At 44.3% G+C, this 19,174-nt stretch overlaps 1 protein-coding gene across 4 annotated transcripts in view; it reads right to left on the bottom strand.

The window, feature by feature from the left end:
* The window catches only part of SSBP3 (single stranded DNA binding protein 3), a 140,462-nt gene that overhangs the window by 26,100 nt on the left and 95,188 nt on the right, over window positions 1-19,174 (bottom strand). For all 4 annotated transcript variants that reach the window (XM_074961682.1, XM_074961683.1, XM_074961681.1 and 1 more), the window contains exon 5: window positions 15,933-16,022. In XM_074961682.1, coding sequence (XP_074817783.1) covers window positions 15,933-16,022 — 90 coding nt within the window. The remainder of the gene's footprint in view (window positions 1-15,932; window positions 16,023-19,174) is intronic.

The following is a 19,174-nucleotide window of genomic DNA, read 5'->3' as shown; positions in this document are numbered from 1 at the left end:
GTGTTTCAATGATCACAGGATCTTCTCCTTCCCAGAGGCTAGTGAAGATTAGAAAGAAAAAAAAAAAACACACTCGTGATGAAATGTTCTCTGAGCTCATGCTGTCCTCCCACACTGACAGAGCACAGACGAATGCGTGGAGGCAAATAATGTCAGAGTGCAGGAAGCACAAAATGACCGGGAGGAGAGGTGGCGGGCTGAAGAGAGTAAGTGGCAGGCTGAAGACAGGGCTGAAGCTCAAATGTGGCGGCAGCGTGATGAGAGGAGGCAGGATTCAGTGCTGAGGCTGCTGGAGGACCAAACCAGTATGCTCCAGTGTATGGTTGAGCTGCAGCAAAGGCAGCTGGAGCACAGACTGCCACTACAGCCCCTGTGTAACCAACCGCCCTCCTCCCCAAGTTCCATAGCCTCCACACCCAGACGCCCAAGAACGCGGTGGGGGGGCCACCGGCCAACCAGCCACTCCGCCACAGAGGATTGCCCCCAAAAAAAGAACGTTGGCATTCAATAAATTTTAAAGTTGTAAACTTTTAAAGTGCTGTGTGGCATTTTCCTTCCCTCCTCCACCACCCCTCCTGGGCTACCTTGGTAGTCATCCCCCTATTTGTGTGATGAATGAATAAAGAATGCATGAATGTGAAGCAACAATGACTTTATTGCCTCTGCAAGCGGTGATCGAAGGGAGGAGGGGAGGGTGGTTAGCTTACAGGGAAGTAGAGTGAACCAAGGGGCGGGGGGTTTCATCAAGGAGAAACAAAGAGAACTTTCACACCGTAGCCTGGCCAGTCATGAAACTGGTTTTCAAAGCTTCTCTGATGTGTACCGCGCCCTCCTGTGCTCTTCTAACCGCCCTGGTGTCTGGCTGCGTGTAACCAGCAGCCAGGCGATTTGCCTCAACCTCCCACCCCGCCATAAACGTCTCCCCCTTACTCTCACAGATATTGTGGAGCACACAGCAAGCAGTAATAACAGCGGGAATATTGGTTTCGCTGAGGTCTACGCGAGTCAGTAAACTGCGCCAGCGCGCCTTTAAACATCCAAATGCACATTCTACCACCATTCTGCACTTGCTCAGCCTGTAGTTGAACAGCTCCTGACTACTGTCCAGGCTGCCTGTGTACGGCTTCATGAGCCATGGCATTAAGGGGTAGGCTGGGTCCCCAAGGATACATATAGGCATTTCAACGTCCCCAACAGTTATTTCCTCATCTGGGAATAAAGTCCCTTCCTGCAGCTTTTGCAACAGACCAGAGTTCCTGAAGATGCGAGCGTCATGTACCTTTCCCGGCCATCCCACGTTGATGTTGGTGAAACGTCCCTTGTGATCCACCAGAGCTTGCAGCACTATTGAAAAGTACCCCTTGCGGTTTATGTACTTGCCGGCTTGGTGCTCCGGTGCCAAGATAGGGATATGGGTTCTGTCCATGGCCCCACCACAGTTAGGGAATCCCATTGCAGCAAAGCCATCCCCTATGACCTGCACATTTCCCAGGGTCACTACCCTTGATATCAGCAGATCTTTGATTGCGTGGGCTACTTGCATCACAGCAGCCCCCACAGTAGATTTGCCCACTCCAAATTGATTCCCAACTGACCGGTAGCTGTCTGGCGTTGCAAGCTTCCACAGGGCTATCGCCACTCGCTTCTCAACTGTGAGAGCTGCTCTCATCTTGGCATTCATGTGCTTCAGGGCGGGGGAAATCAAGTCACAAAGTTCCATGAAAGTGCCCTTACGCATGCGAAAGTTTCGCAGCCACTGGGAATCGTCCCAGACCTGCAACACTATGTGGTCCCACCAGTCTGTGCTTGTTTCCCGAGCCCAGAATCGGCTTTCCACAGCATGAACCTGCCCCATGAGCACCATGATGCATGCATTGGCAGGGCCCATGCTTTCAGAGAAATCTGTGTCCACATCCTCATCACTCACGCAACCGCGCTGATGTCGCCTCCTCGCCCGGTATCGCTCTGCCAGGTTCTGGTGCTGCATATACTGCTGGATAATGCGTGTGGTGTTTAATGTGCTCCTAATTGCCAAAGTGAGCTGAGCAGCCTCCATGCTTGCCTTGGTATGGCGTCCGCACAGAAAAAAGGCGCGGAACGATTGTCTGCCGTTGCTCTGACGGAGGGAGGGGCGACTGACAACACGGCTTACAGGGTTGGCTTCAGGGAGCTACAATCAACAAAGGGGGTGGCTTTACATCAAGGAGTATTTCAGGCAGGACTTCACGGAGGGTTCCAATAAAAAATGGTGCACCTAAGTTATTGGAACAAGGAGGTTAGTCTGGCCTCTGATTGATACATGGCTAGATTTACCTCGCTGCACCTTCTCTGTGAGTGACTGCAGTGTGACCTAGAGGAATGAGTCCCCTAGACGGGGGAGAGGGGGAAGCAAATGAGTACAAAACAAATCTGGTCTATTTCTTGTTTTGATACACTCCATCTATCTTTTCCATCTTTGGCTGGCAGCAGACGGTGCAGAAGGACTGCATGCCATCCACATCTCATGGCTGCTCGGCAGAAGACGGTGCAGTAGGACTGCTAGCCATCCTCATCTCTTGCCTGCCCGGCAGAAGATGATGCAATAGGACTGCTAGCAATCCATATCGCCTGCCTGCTCACCATAAGATGGTTCAATAGGACTGACTGCAGGACTAAAGAGAGTGACTTGATCAAGTCACTCCAAATTTAGTCCCTGCGCCCATGTCTGCCCAGGCGCTCCTGGCCGACGTGGCCAGGAGCATCTCAGACATGACGATGACGGCTACCAGTCCTATTGCACCATCTGCTGCCACAAGGCAATGGGTTGCTGCTGCTGTGTAGCAATGCAGTACCACGTCTGCCAGCACCCAGGAGACATACAGTGACAGTGAGCTGAGCGGGCTCCATGCTTGCCGTGGTATGGCGTCTGCACAGGTAATTCAGGAAAAAAGGTGCGAAACAATTGTCTGCCCTTGCTTTCATGGAGGGAGGGAGGGAACGGGGGCCTGGCGATATGTACCCAGAACCACCCGCGACAATGTTTTAGCCCCGTCAGGCATTGGGATCTCAACCCAGAATTCCAATGGGCAGCGGAGACTGCGGGAACTGTGGGATAGCTACCCACAGTGCAACGCTCCGGAAGTCGACTCTAGCCTCAGTACTGTGGAAGCACTCCACCGAGTTAATGCACTTAATGCGCTTAGAGCATTTTCTGTGGGGACACACACACACTCGAATATATAAAACCGATTTCTAAAAAACCAACTTCCATAAATTCGACCTAATTTTGTAGTGCAGACATACCCTAAGAATGGTTTCAGAGTACACCAGGTATACTGCTGCTCTGACGGGAATGGAGTAAGAAGACTATGACGAAATATGACAGTTTCCCCTACCACCAGGAGGTACTGCTTCTTCTAGGGTGACCAGACAGCAAGTGTGAAAAATCAGCACAGGGAGTCGGGGGGGGAGGGGGGCGGTCATAGGAGCCTATATAAGAAAAAGACCCAAAAACTGGGACTGTCCCTATAAAATCGGGACATCTGGTCACCCTAGCTTCTTCTATCTATGTCCGGGGAGAGACCAATGAAAGTCATTAACCGTTACAGTTAAGCTGCTTTTTAAAATAAGGCTAAAAGATGGATTTCTCATTTTGCCACGCATCGCAGTAACACCTTCTGCCTTGATCTTAAATGGACTTCAGTTTCAGAGCAGAATGGTCTACTGTTAATTGCACAAGGCATCAGAGGGATAAAAAAAGTAGTAAAGATCATTATCATTCCTAAAAGCATGGTTAGGGAACTGCTACAGGAAATCCAGTGGCTTCCCCAAAATGTGAGTACCTCTTTTTGGAAAAATCAAGGTAGCCAGCGACTTTTAATTAACGACTTTCAAGAAACTTCTAGCCAGTGAACACACATGCCCAAATGGTCAGTTACATCCCTCCAAAAATGGAAAGATCTCAGAGAAGAATTGAGAATAGTCAATGTCCTGCCTGAACACTGATTTCAATAGAATCTGTGACACCCCGTCTGTGGCTAAAGCTGTTATCGGCAAGAACATTTCAGCCTGGGTTCAACGACAGCGTGGAGAAGAACTGGAAGTGGCATAGGAGAACAGCACTGCTGAAGCTGTGCAGAGAACAGTAATGCACAGCAAGAGTTTCAAAACACACCCATCATTAAATTGCCCTGACAAATAAAGCTGCACTTTCATCACAGCAGAGTTAAGCACCCACAATGCAGCCGTGACTCAGCTTCTGCCGAAGAAGAGTTTTCCATACACCAGCATGCAAGTAGGTGTGGTTAACATACATTTAGGGCATTGTTGTAAAGCAGACTGAAATTTTGGAGCTATGATTAAAGCTTTAAGACCAGGAAATCTATTCCACAGAATAAGTGTTTCAGCATAAAACATCAGCAATTTGACAGAGAATGAATACCCCACCCCGCCTTCAAATTGGAAGTGCATCTTGGGATTTTTTGAGACTGAAATGCATCAACTGTGGACTGGGTGCTTTTCCCCTTAAGATGCTGTCTACCTTCTTCTAACAAGCCTTGTCATATGGTTTAAAAGGAGCTAGATGAGGGCACAGACTGCTTACAGTTGTGTTTGAGAACAGTTTCAGGTACCATTTAAGCCACCTGGAAAAGGAGTTCGACACTCAGATATTTGAAAACATCCATGCCTCAATTTGGAATTGGCCATTGCTTGGGGCTTTCATCTTTTGACCCTTCCGTTCCTAATGGAACAGCTGCGTGAAGGTATATTCCGCTCACGCTCAACTAGCCCGGGCTTTTCCCCTGCTGAAGTGTTACATGAGAACAACCACCTGGGACTAAGCAGCAGAGGTTAAAAGCGACACTTGCATGCATGAAGCAAGCGCGCAGTCTGACACGTGTGTCACCTCCCACCCAAATTACATGGAAAAGCATTAGAATGTTTCTGCCCTACCTGCCGGTGTTAATTAAAAGGGGAGAGATCAATCTCTGCCCTTAAGTACGACTGATCAGCAAGTAGATCATTGCAATTCACAACAGCACATTTCTGAATTCCTCTGAAGAAAAGCTGGTCTTGGACTGGGATCTGTCTGCACGCTTCCAAACAGACAGTCCTTTTTTCTGGTACAGCTTGCTTAATCTCCAAAAAGTTCACAATTTGCCAAAATACAGCTCAGCATAAAGAGCAGCAGCGGTTAACTGAGTCCTTTCCAAGAAACTCCAAATCTTCGCCCCCTCTCCCCCATGCACTCCACAATAGACAGACAGACAGTAACGGCCCTGTGCAAGCTGCAAGCACGCGAGAAATTGTAACATACTCCCAGGAAATTCAAGACTTTGTGAAACATTTTGTTGGCAAGCAGCACATGGCAGTAAATCAAATCCTCATGGCCGCATTATTGTTCAATAGTAATGCTCATGACAGCTACTTCTGGATAATATAACTGCAGATGTACAGTTTATGCAAACATCTCGGCAAACGCTGCATGCTCTTTCAACTTGTTATGCAGCATGGGAGGAGCTGGATGTTTTCAAACGGCAACAACAAGCAGCATCTGAAAATGTTAGCTACTTCCTGTCTGCTACCCTGAGGCCACTAAATCCATTGTGCTCAAATTAAACTGCAGCCTTCCATTCTATTTTCTTCTGCTCTCCTACATCCCAATCCCTTCCAGCTTTTACAGCACCGCTTAAGATTCATTTCGTACCTCTTATTCAAAAAAAACCAGAACGTCTGGATGTTCTCTCTAAATATTTGCAGATGTTCTACAACCAAGGAGAATTGCATTTCAACCAAGAGTGCCTGTTGGGTCTTTATTTTCCTAGTTTAAAAAAAAAAGACAAGACAATTGTTCTTTTGGTTATAAATCTATCAGTGAACTCATCTGACTGATCACAACGGTTCAGCAATATGGAATGCTTTAATGAGACGATGAACTGGCTCCAATCAGGGGAGCCAACACTTCTATTGGGATGTTCAACATACATTACCTAAACTTGTCTAATAGGACGGGGCCAGACCCCCACAAAAAAAATCCTGATTTTTTTAAAAATGCTTGTTCAGGTACAAGACTGATTATCAGGGATTTCACTCCGTATTAAGAGGGAAAAAAACAAGTGCTTCTGAGCAAGTGAGAGCTGAACTTTGTGATTATTTCAATATCTCTTTTAGACGGTTTAGCCCACTATTTCCCAAACTTGTGACAGCTGTGCCCCTTTTCAGAAAAATTAAACTCATTTCCCCTCCCAGCAGCCCTACTCTGGCTAGTTCTTTGGGTCATCCCCACTTTGAGATGGGCTGGGGTAAATGTTCTGAACATAATTCCTATTCTTTCTTACATATGTTGATGAGCAGTGAATAGTTAATTATGCTGACATTTGACACATCGGCATCTGACTTAGCACCCAATGGAACGAATGGGGCGGTCTGCAACTCAGACATCATTTCAAGTTCTCGATAGAGATCTGCTTGAGTCTACATCGCTTTTGCTCTATTCACTTTTTGAAAGTTTTCTTCACAATCATAACAGCTAGAAACTTTTTTAAATGAAAGAGGAGACTTCGGGAAACAACCTGCCCAGTCTCCCCCCACACTTTGGGAAACAATGTTTAACTCATTGCTTGACACAAGTTGCTTTATCTTCTCTCAGGTACTTCTGAAAAAGACTTATCTCAGTGGTCTGGGAAGACAATTACAGGTACCTGTAGGTGTTCTAGTCCATTTCTGTCAGCACGGCTCATTACCGTGGCCTCAACTAGATAGACTATGAGAAATATATTTTTAAGAGACAAATCTATACCAATAGATAATAGAAGTGTTTTGTTGTTGCTGATGAGATTATTTCCACTCTATCTTTCATGAGCTCAACTTCTCAACCTTCTTGTAAAATATTAAACATGGAAAATTGCACAAGCGATCACAGTTGCATGTGTGTGTCAATTTATGTTTCAAGAGTAATTTAGCACAAATGGATCATGTTTTATGAGATGCATACTTTCAGATAATGGTTTTTTTTTATTTTTAAAAACATTTTTAAGTACCTCTGGGAGTGGGGAGAATAATGAAGAATAGCATAACAAGGTAAAGTATCAACACAACAAGTTATCTACAATTTATACTTCGCTAAAGCAAGGCATCCCACATTTTAAATGATATTTCTCTAGATACACATTCCAACATAAAAGAGGGTACCCAAAATGTGATTTGCCATCATTAGAGAGAGTTCTGAAATTGTATATTTTATTGGGTAGAAAAATAGAACCTAGCCCCCCTTTTAAAAGATAGAATTCTAAGATGCCAACTGGGAAAATTAAATCACTAAAATTCTTTATTAGAGAAACTCTGGAATCCTTCAAAGTAAGTGCAGGAATGTATCAAAGAACCTTCAACCAGTCTATCAGAAAACACTGCAGAGATTAAAGAGGCATTTTCCATAGCAGCAGATACCATCATTCCCCCCTACCTTAGAACTCCACAGTTAATCACGACAACATTAGCAGTAGGTGAGATGCATATTAAAGGCATGAGGCCTGACTTGCTATCCAAAGGATTAATGCTCTACTTTAACTCAAGCCATATATGCAATAGTCAGGAATGCAACCGCATTTTACAGCCCAAACGACAGGAAACTGTAAAAAAAACAACAAACAAAACAAAAAAACCCAAAAAGAAACCCTGTCCTGCAGCAGCAGCATGATTCATCATGTACTCAGGTTCAGGATACAGGGCTCTGGCAGCAGCTGCGCAAAATTCACAGTGTTTAGCAAGCCATACCTCAGTTACTAGGAGACTCAAATGGCTGCCTGACCTATGGGCATCTGAAATGACGACTCTTACCTGCAAGTTTGGATTTAGTGTCCCACACATTGCTGAACAGCTTGGTTACTCTCCCTGCTCAGGGTAAGTGACAGTCAAGCAGGACCAATCCTGCTTTGGAACCCTGTCAAACACCCATCCTCCCCCATAGCTGTGATATTCCAGAATCATATCAATTAAGAGAAGGAAGAGACCAGCTATAGGTCACGAAGTCCATCCTCCTGACAGTTCACGATTATTCTCCATAGCTCCTTACATTTACTGTGGGCTTTGTGCAGTGAATTTAAATGTTTCAAATAATGAGCGCATCCCTCGCTGCCCGTGGGAGACACTGCCACGGGGCTAGAGGCTGCATTCCCAACTGCAAAGCTGACCATGCTCAGAAATGTTTACACTGCTGTAGCTTTACCGCTAGTTTGGCTGGGGTGTCACTTTTGTAACGCCGTTTTGGAAAAAATATTTTAATAATATTAATATTAATAGTCCCTAAGTGCCTGACTTTCAGTGGGACAAAGGCTCCTAAGTCACTTTTGAAAACGTGTAGATGGCCTGGGTAGATAGATGTCAGTTCAGATTTTAAGAGGAATTATTTAAGATGGTGCTAGGGGTAGATATAATTTCTCCCTTACTTTATGGGGCTGTATTCCTGACTATTACATGTGTATGGTTTGAGTGTGACAGAGCATTAATTCTCTGGATAGCAAGCGAGGCCTGATGACTAACCTTCTCTCACCTACTGCTAAGTCACTTATGAAAAACAGAACTTTAGTTCCTAAATCACTATGGTATTTTGAAAGCTTATCCTGAGAGCCAGTTTACATTTCTCTCTACATTTCATCCCACCACTCCTAGTATAAACTTTACTTAGACTCCTTCCTGGCATCAAACGCTTCAAGCATCTCCTTCACTCAACAATACTTATTTGTTCTTTTAACCAATTGTTCTGTCCCGCAAATCAAACTCCAGCAGCGATAAGTTACAGACCACATGAGCTTTGAAAAGAAAAAAGTTATAAAAGACAAGACTTTCAATAACTCCCCATCTCCCTCTCCATATCCTCACTCCCCAAAAGAGAGTCACCCAGCTATGAAGTGACTTGGGAGGGAGGGGGCCCTCAGAACTGGCAAAGCAAATCAGAAATTAACTTTACTGACAGGTAAGAATCCTCATTGTCTGAGATTGTCTTTACAACAACGCTCTTTAAAAATACACAGGGATTTAGTGACAGAATAAGAAACAGGTACTTACTGTCTGAAGAGCTCTACAACTTATGGCTGCACCTAGGGGAGAAGAGTCTAAACCTGCAACCCTTTGTGAATGCCAGAAGGGACCACTCTGCAAACCTCTTCTTTGCCAAGGCTCCGGCTACAATTCATGTCTCATGAGCTCTACTTTCCTGGGTGCAGGGAATTCTTTCTAGAACTGTCTTCTCCTATACACTTCCTGGTCCTTTAGCTTACGAGTTTGAATTTCAAAGGCTTACATTCCCTCCCACACTACCAAGATTATCAAAAGATTTCCATCTCTCTTGTCCTCATGAGAACATTTTAGTGCCCTTTTAGAATATCCAGCAGCCCCCACCACCACCTACAGTCCAAGCGTGACTAGGTTAGGACAATAGTTTGAGGGAGGAGTCTTGCATCCCAATTCAAACGAAAGGAGCATGTGACCCTTTGGCATAAATAATGAAAGGAAAGCCCACCCTTTCCCTGTAAGAACCCAAACACAGCTCTCTGCATGCCCAGGCTGCCAGCTTGGGAACTCTCCAAGGCAGACAACACTGTTTAGAAAGACAGATGGCAGAAGGTGCTTAAAGGACAATGAAGTTGCAATGCAAAGAAACAAAGGACAAAACAGGACAATAATTCTTTAAGCTGGTTCAAATTAATACTACCATCAGGAGGAGAGATCCTGCCAGAAAAGCGTCTTTTTCCCCATCTGATGGCTTTGCGAGGTCAGGAGCTTTCATTTTAAGAGGTATCAAAGCCAACCAACATGTGACTTCTCCTGGAAACTAACCAAAATGCCAGAGGAGGCCAACAAAGCCCACTTCCTCTGCAAGGAACCACCAAGGAGAGAATCTATTGGAAATCCCATCATATGCAGGGGAAGGCACAGGAAAACATAATAACCAGTTCCAAGTTTGAGAATGAGTCCCTTGTGGAACAGATCTGGCAAGTTCTCACCAATCCAAATACTAGGGCAATGTTGATACACCCATTGTGAATGCTTCCGCATGCACACACCACTCCCTGGGAAAAACTTTCTGCCTGCTCAAATAATCTCCTGCTAGATTACTTGTGCCGACCGTGAGGTAATGACTTCCTGCCCAGTTCGGTAGAAAGCAACTCATCTCTCTCCACAACAACTAGACCCTCATTCCCCTGGGTTTGTCTGTTGGCACCTGTATTGTGGGGTTGAGTTTGCCATGACAACCTACTGTTGCAGAAGATTGTCTTGGAGCTCTCCAGACCACTCTTGTTGCTAATACCTTTACATGCTAAGCTTTTGGCCATCTCTCACAAACTGTCTGAGGCACTGGGATGTGCTGGAGAGCTGGAAAAATGGGCTTTGGTTGTCAAAAGAAGCCATACGGAATCCCATAATTGAGCTCTACGCACAATGCCACAGCTTTCTACCCCCTAGAAAAGCAAAGAGGACTGCTGAAGGTGAAGTTATTCAAGTGCCCTGAGCTTCTAGGAAGAGAGCTCTTTGTTTTAGGAGGAGGAGAAGCCTGGAATGGAGGCTTGAAATTGGGGCAATGCATCAAGAGAAAACGAAGAGCACTGTAAGGATCAGCCCTTGTCTCACAGGAAAGGGGGCAGCATTTGTTGCAAACTCTAAATTGCAGGTTTCTTATATGACTGAAAACCCTGTCCCACTAGCTGGGCTGAACATCATTCCCAGATGTAATGGTCAGCCAGACAAAGCCAGCCTCTGCTGTGAGCAGCTGGAAGACTAATACCACTACTAATCTTTAGTCCCATGCTCTCTTGGGAAGATGTCATCCTCAATTGGGAGGGAAGATGTAGAAGCTGCTGGTGGAAAATGCAAATCCACTACGGGGAGCAATGTCCAGGAAGCATGTTGAACCCTGGCTAGACAGTATCATACTGCTTAATAGAGAGTTTTGAATCGAGGTATCCCCATGGGGAACTATTAGAGATTTGATCTGTGTGGGCCCTCCTGGGGGCTAGGTCTGAGAAGCCCATTGGAGAGTATTTTCCACAGGCAGAAGAAACAGGATAAGCCCTCACCCCTTGTATTTTCTTGCTGCTTCCTAGGAGTCTCATGACATTCACCTTGCCTGGGAGCAGGCGACAGGATGTTTTGCCCTTCTCATGCTATCTAGCCGAGACAGATTCATAGAGGTGGCGGGTTAAGGAGAGGGAAGTTCTGTGGCTGTTGCCAACACTTCGTTATTCTGAGGGGTCCACAGAGTAGTGAGAGGGTAAGAAATCGGTGTCAGAAATTGCTTACATTCCAGTAGAAAAGCCCATGTAACCAGGCTAACTTGTGAAAAATGGTGGTTTCTGACATGGTAGCAGAGTAAGGAAAATCCCTTCCGTTTCCCCTTAACTTCATATTATATGTGAACGGCCCTGCCAGCAATGAAGCCATCCTCTTGAAGCCATCCTCTCCTGACAGCCTGAGGCTCCCACTCCTACAAAACCAGCAGTGACAGGGCTGTAAGAGTGGCACACTAACCCCACCAGGGTGGACTGATGGTGGCTTCATTCTCTGACCCAGTGGAAGAGCCAGAGTTGGCTGGCTACACATGTACTTAAGTGCAAATAGGTCTGCTCTGTGCTACAGCTGTCCTTTCCCCAAGGCACGAGACTACCTGGGGGAGGAATGTTGGAACTGTGGCAAGAGAGATGCAACGTTCTGGCCCTCAAGCTCTGGATCAGGACTCTTCACGTAGCCTGTGAGGTGCGTTGGTGGGGCAGCAGCAGCCCAGCGATTCTGATCTGGGGAGCCTAGAACTGCAGAGTCAGGCTTACACCCTCTTTTGGTCTATCCCTATTAACTAGCTAAGCAGCAATCTGGTGTCTACACTACTAGGAGGTTTTGGTTTTTTTTAAACCAATCAGTTCCCACCCCGTATTTTTAGAGAGAAAACAGACTGCCACTGGTTTATTAGCAAGCTAAGGCATATGCTGAGCTTTACTACACAATCAGGAGTGATGCGTTTATGCCGGAAGCCCAAGAAGAAAATAAATGCAATGACAAGCATCTCCAGTTTTTCCAGCACAAGAGAAATAAGTAACACAGAAGCACTCACACAATTCAATAAGAGCTACTTGGAAGTGTAATAATCAAGGCTTTAGAAATATTAATGAGACACATCTGATGTGATACCAGAAAAGGCCTGGGAGCCTGAAAGCTTCACCTAGGGGGATCATGAGTTACATACAGTACCTCAGTTTCTCCTCCAGTAGTCTCATTGCTGTTTTACCAACAGGCTTACAAGCTAGTAAACAAATGCATTTATCCTGGGTAATGAACGCTAAGGAGGCGAATGAAAAACGAACTCAGAAATCCCACCATCTTTCACAACTCCCAAGATCTCTAAGCATTAGGGGGCAGTATAGGAACACTGACTAGCTAGTGCTTTGTTATGGTGCACCTCTCACACTAACTGCTGATGCATAGCTAACACAGCAACCGACATTGATTTATGTTCAACTTTCCATTTCATCAGAGTGTGTTACAGCGCTACATACAGAGTTCAAACTTTGGAGAAAATATATAACCAGAGCATCTCTCATGATTATTATATATGCATACATGTGTGCACATTCATGTACACACACACACACACACACACACACACGGCATTTACTCATCACTAACAAGGCCTTAAACTTTTGCTGGTAGCTCTTGAACGGTAACCCTTTTGTCCACTACTAGGAACAGGAGAGGTCTATTCTACCGCTGTTGACATTAGGCATAAATTTAGCTTTCTAACTAGAATGGGAAGAGCTTCCCTGATCTTTTTGATAGTGAGTGAAGGGAAAAAATGTTTTTGTACAAAAGGTCACTATTAGGAGGAGAAGGGAATTTTAGCAGGTAACCATCCACGTGACCACAGTACAGTCACATGATAAACATATCAGAGTTTCCTGCCACTAGTTCATTAACATTCTGAACCCATATATGTGTACACAGCACTTGTTAAATACAGCGTTTCATTTCTGGCAAGGGTGCCCGGCAGCAACGGGGATCTAATGACAATGCTTTACCATCAAAGTGGGTCCAAGCTTTGCACAACTGAAGGCTGCATTTACCATTTGCCACAAGATGAAAGGTTGTAGCTAATTTTTATAAAATGGAATAGACTGTATGCATTCTCCACCACAAACTCGAACACAAAATTGTGGCCTGCAGCTGGGGCATTGCATGCTGGGATCAGTAGTCTCCCAGGGCCACCATCATCTTGGATACAGCTAGATTTCGGATCTCTGCCGGCCACGCATTTAGCCCACAGGCTATAGTGTAAATAGCTTCACAAAGAGTTTTTACAAACCTCATCAGCCCTAGAGAACCTCGTACCCAGCATTACAATGTGAGAGCCTGTTGAGCGCATAGCTGTGCACGCTATATTCAGATCTACTCAGTCCCAGTGACCCTATGGCTTCAACCACCACCTCTATTCCAATACACCCAAAACTTGCCCCCTTATCTCCAGTCTCTCCTACTCTTCAGGCTTTTGGCTCTGGATAGGTCCATGATCACCTCTAAACTAATCACCCCCCAAACTGACCACCTTATTTTCCCCTGTAATCTTCACTGACAACTCTACAGGCCTTAGAGACAGACAGGGCTGATCTTATTGTCCCCCATGACCCTTCTCTCCTTTTCCCATTCTTGGCCTTGCACCTCCTACCATGCTTCCCTTGACGGCTGGAACTAGTTCTTTGGCTTCATATGCCAGGCCTCTTCCTCCTCTAACCCTGCTAAAAACTAGCTTTGAAAGGCAATCCCTCCTCCTTTGGTATCCTCAGTAATCCCCAGACCTTCCCTTCCTGAATTATCCTGTATCTGGTGTTAAGCTCACTGGGGGAAGGGGCCATATCTGATTCTGAGGTGCTGATTAATGCTACCCTGTAACAGAATTTTTGTTCTGAAGTTACTGGAATCCATACTAACAACTAACAGACAAAATCCAATGTAGTGGGTCAAGTCTGGAAAACAATTAGGGCACAGTTAGAGCACCCCCTATATTACACCAAGTCAATGGTCTTCAGTGATCGGACTCCACATTATGCCTTTACTACATTCTGGTGCCATTCCTTGCCTCCATCGGCTAGTGGACTAGTCAGTCTGTTGCCCAGGCTGACACATTAGGGTCAGGGAGGGAAATCCTAGCTGCTTCAATCCTTTGCATTTCCTGTGTCCCTTCAGACATTGCCCTCTCCAACTCAGTTTTTCTTATCTTCATAGGAGAACAGAACACTAACTAAAAAGCAGCTAACAGCTCAACACAGAAACCTGCTAGCAAGACTGCTGGGGCAGGCAGAACTTGCAGTCTCCAGCATATCCAAAAGTGGAAATGATCTGAACATCTTAAAAAAAAAATATTACGGTGGTTTTGGTACAAAGTTCAGACACCGCTAAAACGTGGCCTCCTTTCCAGGGGTGAGGGAGACTGCAGTTGGGGCTGGCATTTAGGGAAGGAAATGTGTGCAGAATTTGGGGTGGGAGGCAGTTTTTAGGGAAGCACTGCTTGTGACAAGTGAATCATGTGGAGGGAGCCCTGTAGCCCACCAATGGACACCACGGCTACTAGAGCTGTGGGCCATTATAAACCAGAGGAAGGAAAAAAGAAGCTTAAATTCCCTCTGTCACTCCTACCCCACACCCACTTTGGTTAAATAAAATGTGTCACTTCTGGATCTGCTCCAACTTTTTTGAAATTTGGAACCCCACAGAGGTGTGAGGTTGCAGGCTGGGGCGGGACAGGTATGGACCAACTTCTCACTCAGCAGAATGAAAATTAAAACCCTGGAAACACATTTGTTATGTACAGGGAACAGAACTCAAGTTGCTGGCAGCAGCTACAATCTGTGAGGCATCACCTCTTTTCTCTTTGTCTCCTCCAATATCAGAGGCGCTTTGGTAAACCCTGCAACAGGCCAAATCAATATTCAAATGTTCTTATTTTGACATGAGTGTGTTCAGGAAATGGGGAATTGTTTAACAAAAAGATCCCATCTCTCCATGCATGCACATCAACTGCAATACTGCCATAACAAATCATGATCAGTTTATCAAGTAAAGCTGTCTATTGCCCAAGAACTTCTCCTGTATGCAAATCATGAACCCAGATAACAATAGCAATTGGTCAGAACAAATATTGCCCACCGACAGCCAGCTCATTTGTTACATGAACAAGTACTTATTCCTTAAGAAATAAGATCATAACGCACCAAGATTTCACATTGTAGCAATCAGCACATATACATGGCATACAAAGAGGTTCCAGAGAAATTAAAAACATCTTACAAGTAATAAATCTTAAAGCTTCCATTCCAAATGCTCTTTAAAGTCCTTCCCATTAGGATCACGGATAGATTATATTGCCAAGTCTTGAATCAGGGCATAAGTAAAATGAACCATGGAAATGGAGGACACTTATAGCAAATTCTTACAAGGTGTCTCCTTGACACGCAATGATTTTTGACCCATATTGAATCTGCTTCTGCCTGTGGCTACAATTTAAGCTAGTGTTTGTTAAATACGTTCAGTGATTGCAGTTGGAAAAAATCAAGTGGTTAACCAGAGGGAAAAGGTTCCAAGAACCAAAATCCAGCATGTTTTGAATTATGCACAAGCCCGTTATGACCGAAGAATAAATAAAATCTCTACCCCCCCCCCCCAAAAAGCCATTTTGGAAAAATATCAATTGTAAAAAAAGAATCAGTGAGAGTAATTTGCTGTGCTTACAAAAAGCAACGTGGAACAGCAGCAGAATGTTACAATTGATTGGCTACTCTTGATTAATTTTTTTTAAATGAAAAATGCCAGAAGACTATTTTCTGGGATTCTCTTGGAAACTGCAAGGCTGACATTAAGAAGCCAAGGAGACACATGCACCAACACCACCAAAAAGAATCAGGAAGTTCAAAACCTACCTGAAAGAAACCTGGAGGGATGGGACCGCCTGGCATTCCATCATTAGGAGGAATGTTTCCTAGTACTGGACTTGGGGCTGCAGCTGCGCTCTGCAGGAAACAGAAAGATGGACAAATTGATTTCATGTCAGATTTAAAAGGCAACCTCTGCTGCCATACCCCACTATACCAATTAACCCACGACTAATCACTGATAGCATCAAAGGGGTATGAAATCAACCTGCACCCTCTAATCCCATTTTCAGAGCACTATGCTTAAGCATTCAGCCAAAATGGAAGCCGATGAGGGTCTTTAGGTTTAATATCTTGGGACCAAATATTGCTCAGGTCACCTCTATCTATGCCTGGGTGCAACTGAGGGCAGGGATTGACCCTAAAGTGACTTTTGAAACAACTTCTCCACACCATCCATTTAATTATGGTAAGTACGTATTTTAGAAATCCAACAGCGGCATTCATGGCAAAAGAAATAAGCAAAGATGCCCTCAGGTAAGGCATCATCAACTTGAGTTAAAAAAAACAACCAAAAAAAACCCTTTCAAGATTGTTTGGAACAAAAGAACCTATGTCTCTTTCCCTACTGATTTTCTCTTCACAGATCACCAGTGAGGACTCTGAACCCACTGGTCAGGGCTTCCAATTGACTTAACTCCCTGTCCCCTACCCATTCCCATTTATTTACTTCCTTGTTCCTGCACCACTGTTCTCTCTCTCTCTCTCTGTCAGGTCAGCATGCTTCTGGGAATGGAGTTTACATTATCCATTAACAACCAAGAGGAAGAGCTCACGTTGCACCCTGTTCATGGCCCTGCAAAAACTGAGGCTTTTTTTTTTTTTTAAATAGCCAAGATATTTAGTATCATTAATCCATTGGAGAATCTGATTTTGGATTCTAATGTGTCAAATTTGGAACTATTTAAAAAATAAACTTAACAAGTCCTTGCTTTATTTTTCCAGATTTGCCACACTGTTTTGCTCTGTCCTCCAAGAAGATGCATCCCCCACCTTGCACCTTTTTATTATTTATTTTCCAGTAAGTGTCTTATAATAACCACAAATGCTTCAGCTCTACATACAGCCCCTTCCCTCCAGGTCCCTCACAAAGCCTGTGCATTTCCTTACATTTTAGTTGCTTGGACTGCATACCTAAACTGCAAGTGGCTCTGCTGAAAGCCTTTGTTTTGGTAGACAAATGATTTGGTTTTGTTCACCCTTGTGTACAGCAGAGAGTGCAGGTTACTTGGATAACACTTGTTCCCATTTAGCAACCGTGTTCATATTTCCTCCCTCTATATTATATACATTGTGGGGCAAAGGGGAGTTCTCTGGTGTGCATATCAAACCCGTAGCGGGCCATGAAACAGAGAACACCTTCTGGGTTTTGCTGAATGGACTGGCCATTTTTATAACGACAGTAGGTAAAGATAAACAGCTGCAAGACTAAACTGAGTATTCACTTTCAGTTTATGAACCAATCACTCCGCTTTGGCCTTTCACCTGTGGAAACAAACTGAAGGATCTTAATTTAAATTTGGCAGATTCTGCTTGTGTCAAAAGAATAGCTGTACACACTGAACTGGCCTGCTACTTAATGTAAGTGGCAGTTTCTGCTTGAAAAAAGGAGCAGCATTATGTAAGACTGCTGCTACTCAGAAGGAAAAGAAAGATTTCTTCCCTCAACATCACAGCTGACAGAAATGTCCCTTCTAGGACAGCAATAATCATTTTGCTGTTTGCTCACTTATCTGTAGACGAGAGAGCCAATACTTCCAGTGCCATTTTAAAGATGATAGTAATTTGAAAACCAATGTGACCGAGTTTAATGCAATCAGTGATGACTTTCCTTTGAATTTTTACGATAAACTTGTGTACCTGATGTTACGCAACAAAACTATTGCTCTTTTCCTCCAGTCATTTAAATTGCATTCACAAAGGAAAACCCACAAGATATCAAAACACAGTAAGATCCTCTTTCTTCTTGGTTTAATTCCCACACCTACAAATCTCCCTTTCCCACCAAAGCTTCTTTAGAGAGAGGAACACTGGAGAGTCCATTTTAAAAAGGTAAATGGCATCTCTTCAAGTGTTTATTGTAATTTATGTGATGGCAATTTCAACAAAACAAGAAACTCGGAAGACAGTCGAATGGGCAAGGTAAGCCTTATGACAAGTCAGGAACCAGCTGAAAAACACAATATTTCACCCAATTTCAGCCAACAAAAGCCCTCAGATTCAGAGTCCAGGCAGCGAGTTTGGGTTCAGAAAGCCCCATATGACAGTTAGCATATCACCCAACTGAATTCACCTCTCCTCCATAGCCTCTCTCATCTCTCCTTCACTCCAAGCGCGTCATTAGTTGTATGTATTTAAACAGGGAGGGGAGGGAAGCCAGTTTAATAGCGCTTTTAAAATTAAGCCAGTTTCAGTTTTGGGTAGAAAATTTGCCTCGAGGCTAACAACCTGTATGCCTGGGTTTCAGTTCAGTGTAATTTGAAACTGTCAAGCTATTTACACCTTGCTGTGAGAAAAGGCTGTGTTACCAATGCAAAGTACAAAATCCAACACAACAATACTAAGCAGAAAGACTGAGAAATAACCTACTGAGCATAAATAAAGCCCCTCATATGCATGGGATCATTATTCTGCAAGTGTTTTTTGAAGGAAAAAATAACGGCCTGGTTGTGGGGAATGCCCCTTTTAGCCAGGGCACAGGACGGTTTCTGCGCAAATTAGTTCAGAAGGAACTTTCGCGCTCCTGACTTTTGGTTTAGGTTTCTCTGCCTTTGCAGGCAGCCAGCTCCTGCTCCACCAGCCGCATGCAACGAGCTGTGAAGTCACAGCTACTACTTGCTCCAGAATGGTTCTGGGCGCTGGCTAGTCAGGGGGGAAACAAGGGGCAAGTGCTGCTTTAGATTGTATGGGTTTGTAGTTCGCCCCACTACCTGCATTATATTTTATAGCCAAATCAGTATAAAGCATTTTTATTAAACATTACAAACAATAAGGATCTGAAATAGATGGGCTGCTTCTAAAATATCTTTTAGCCAGAACATAGCAACAATCTCTCCCCACAAAGCCATCCACAGCAAACATCATAAGCCACTGCTTTCACTTTTGCAAAGCTTATTTGGACCAAAGGCAATTTACAGGGTGGATTAAAAAAAGTCAAATTTAATTTTTAAAATTTAAATCAGATTTTATTTAAATTAATTAAAAAAAAAAAAAACCACAACCAAGCCTAC

This window comes from Natator depressus, chromosome 8, assembly GCF_965152275.1.
Source record: "Natator depressus isolate rNatDep1 chromosome 8, rNatDep2.hap1, whole genome shotgun sequence".
NCBI lineage: Eukaryota > Metazoa > Chordata > Testudines > Cheloniidae > Natator > Natator depressus.
The sequence above is the reverse complement of the archived record's forward strand: the minus strand, read 5'-3'. Positions and strand labels throughout refer to the sequence as shown.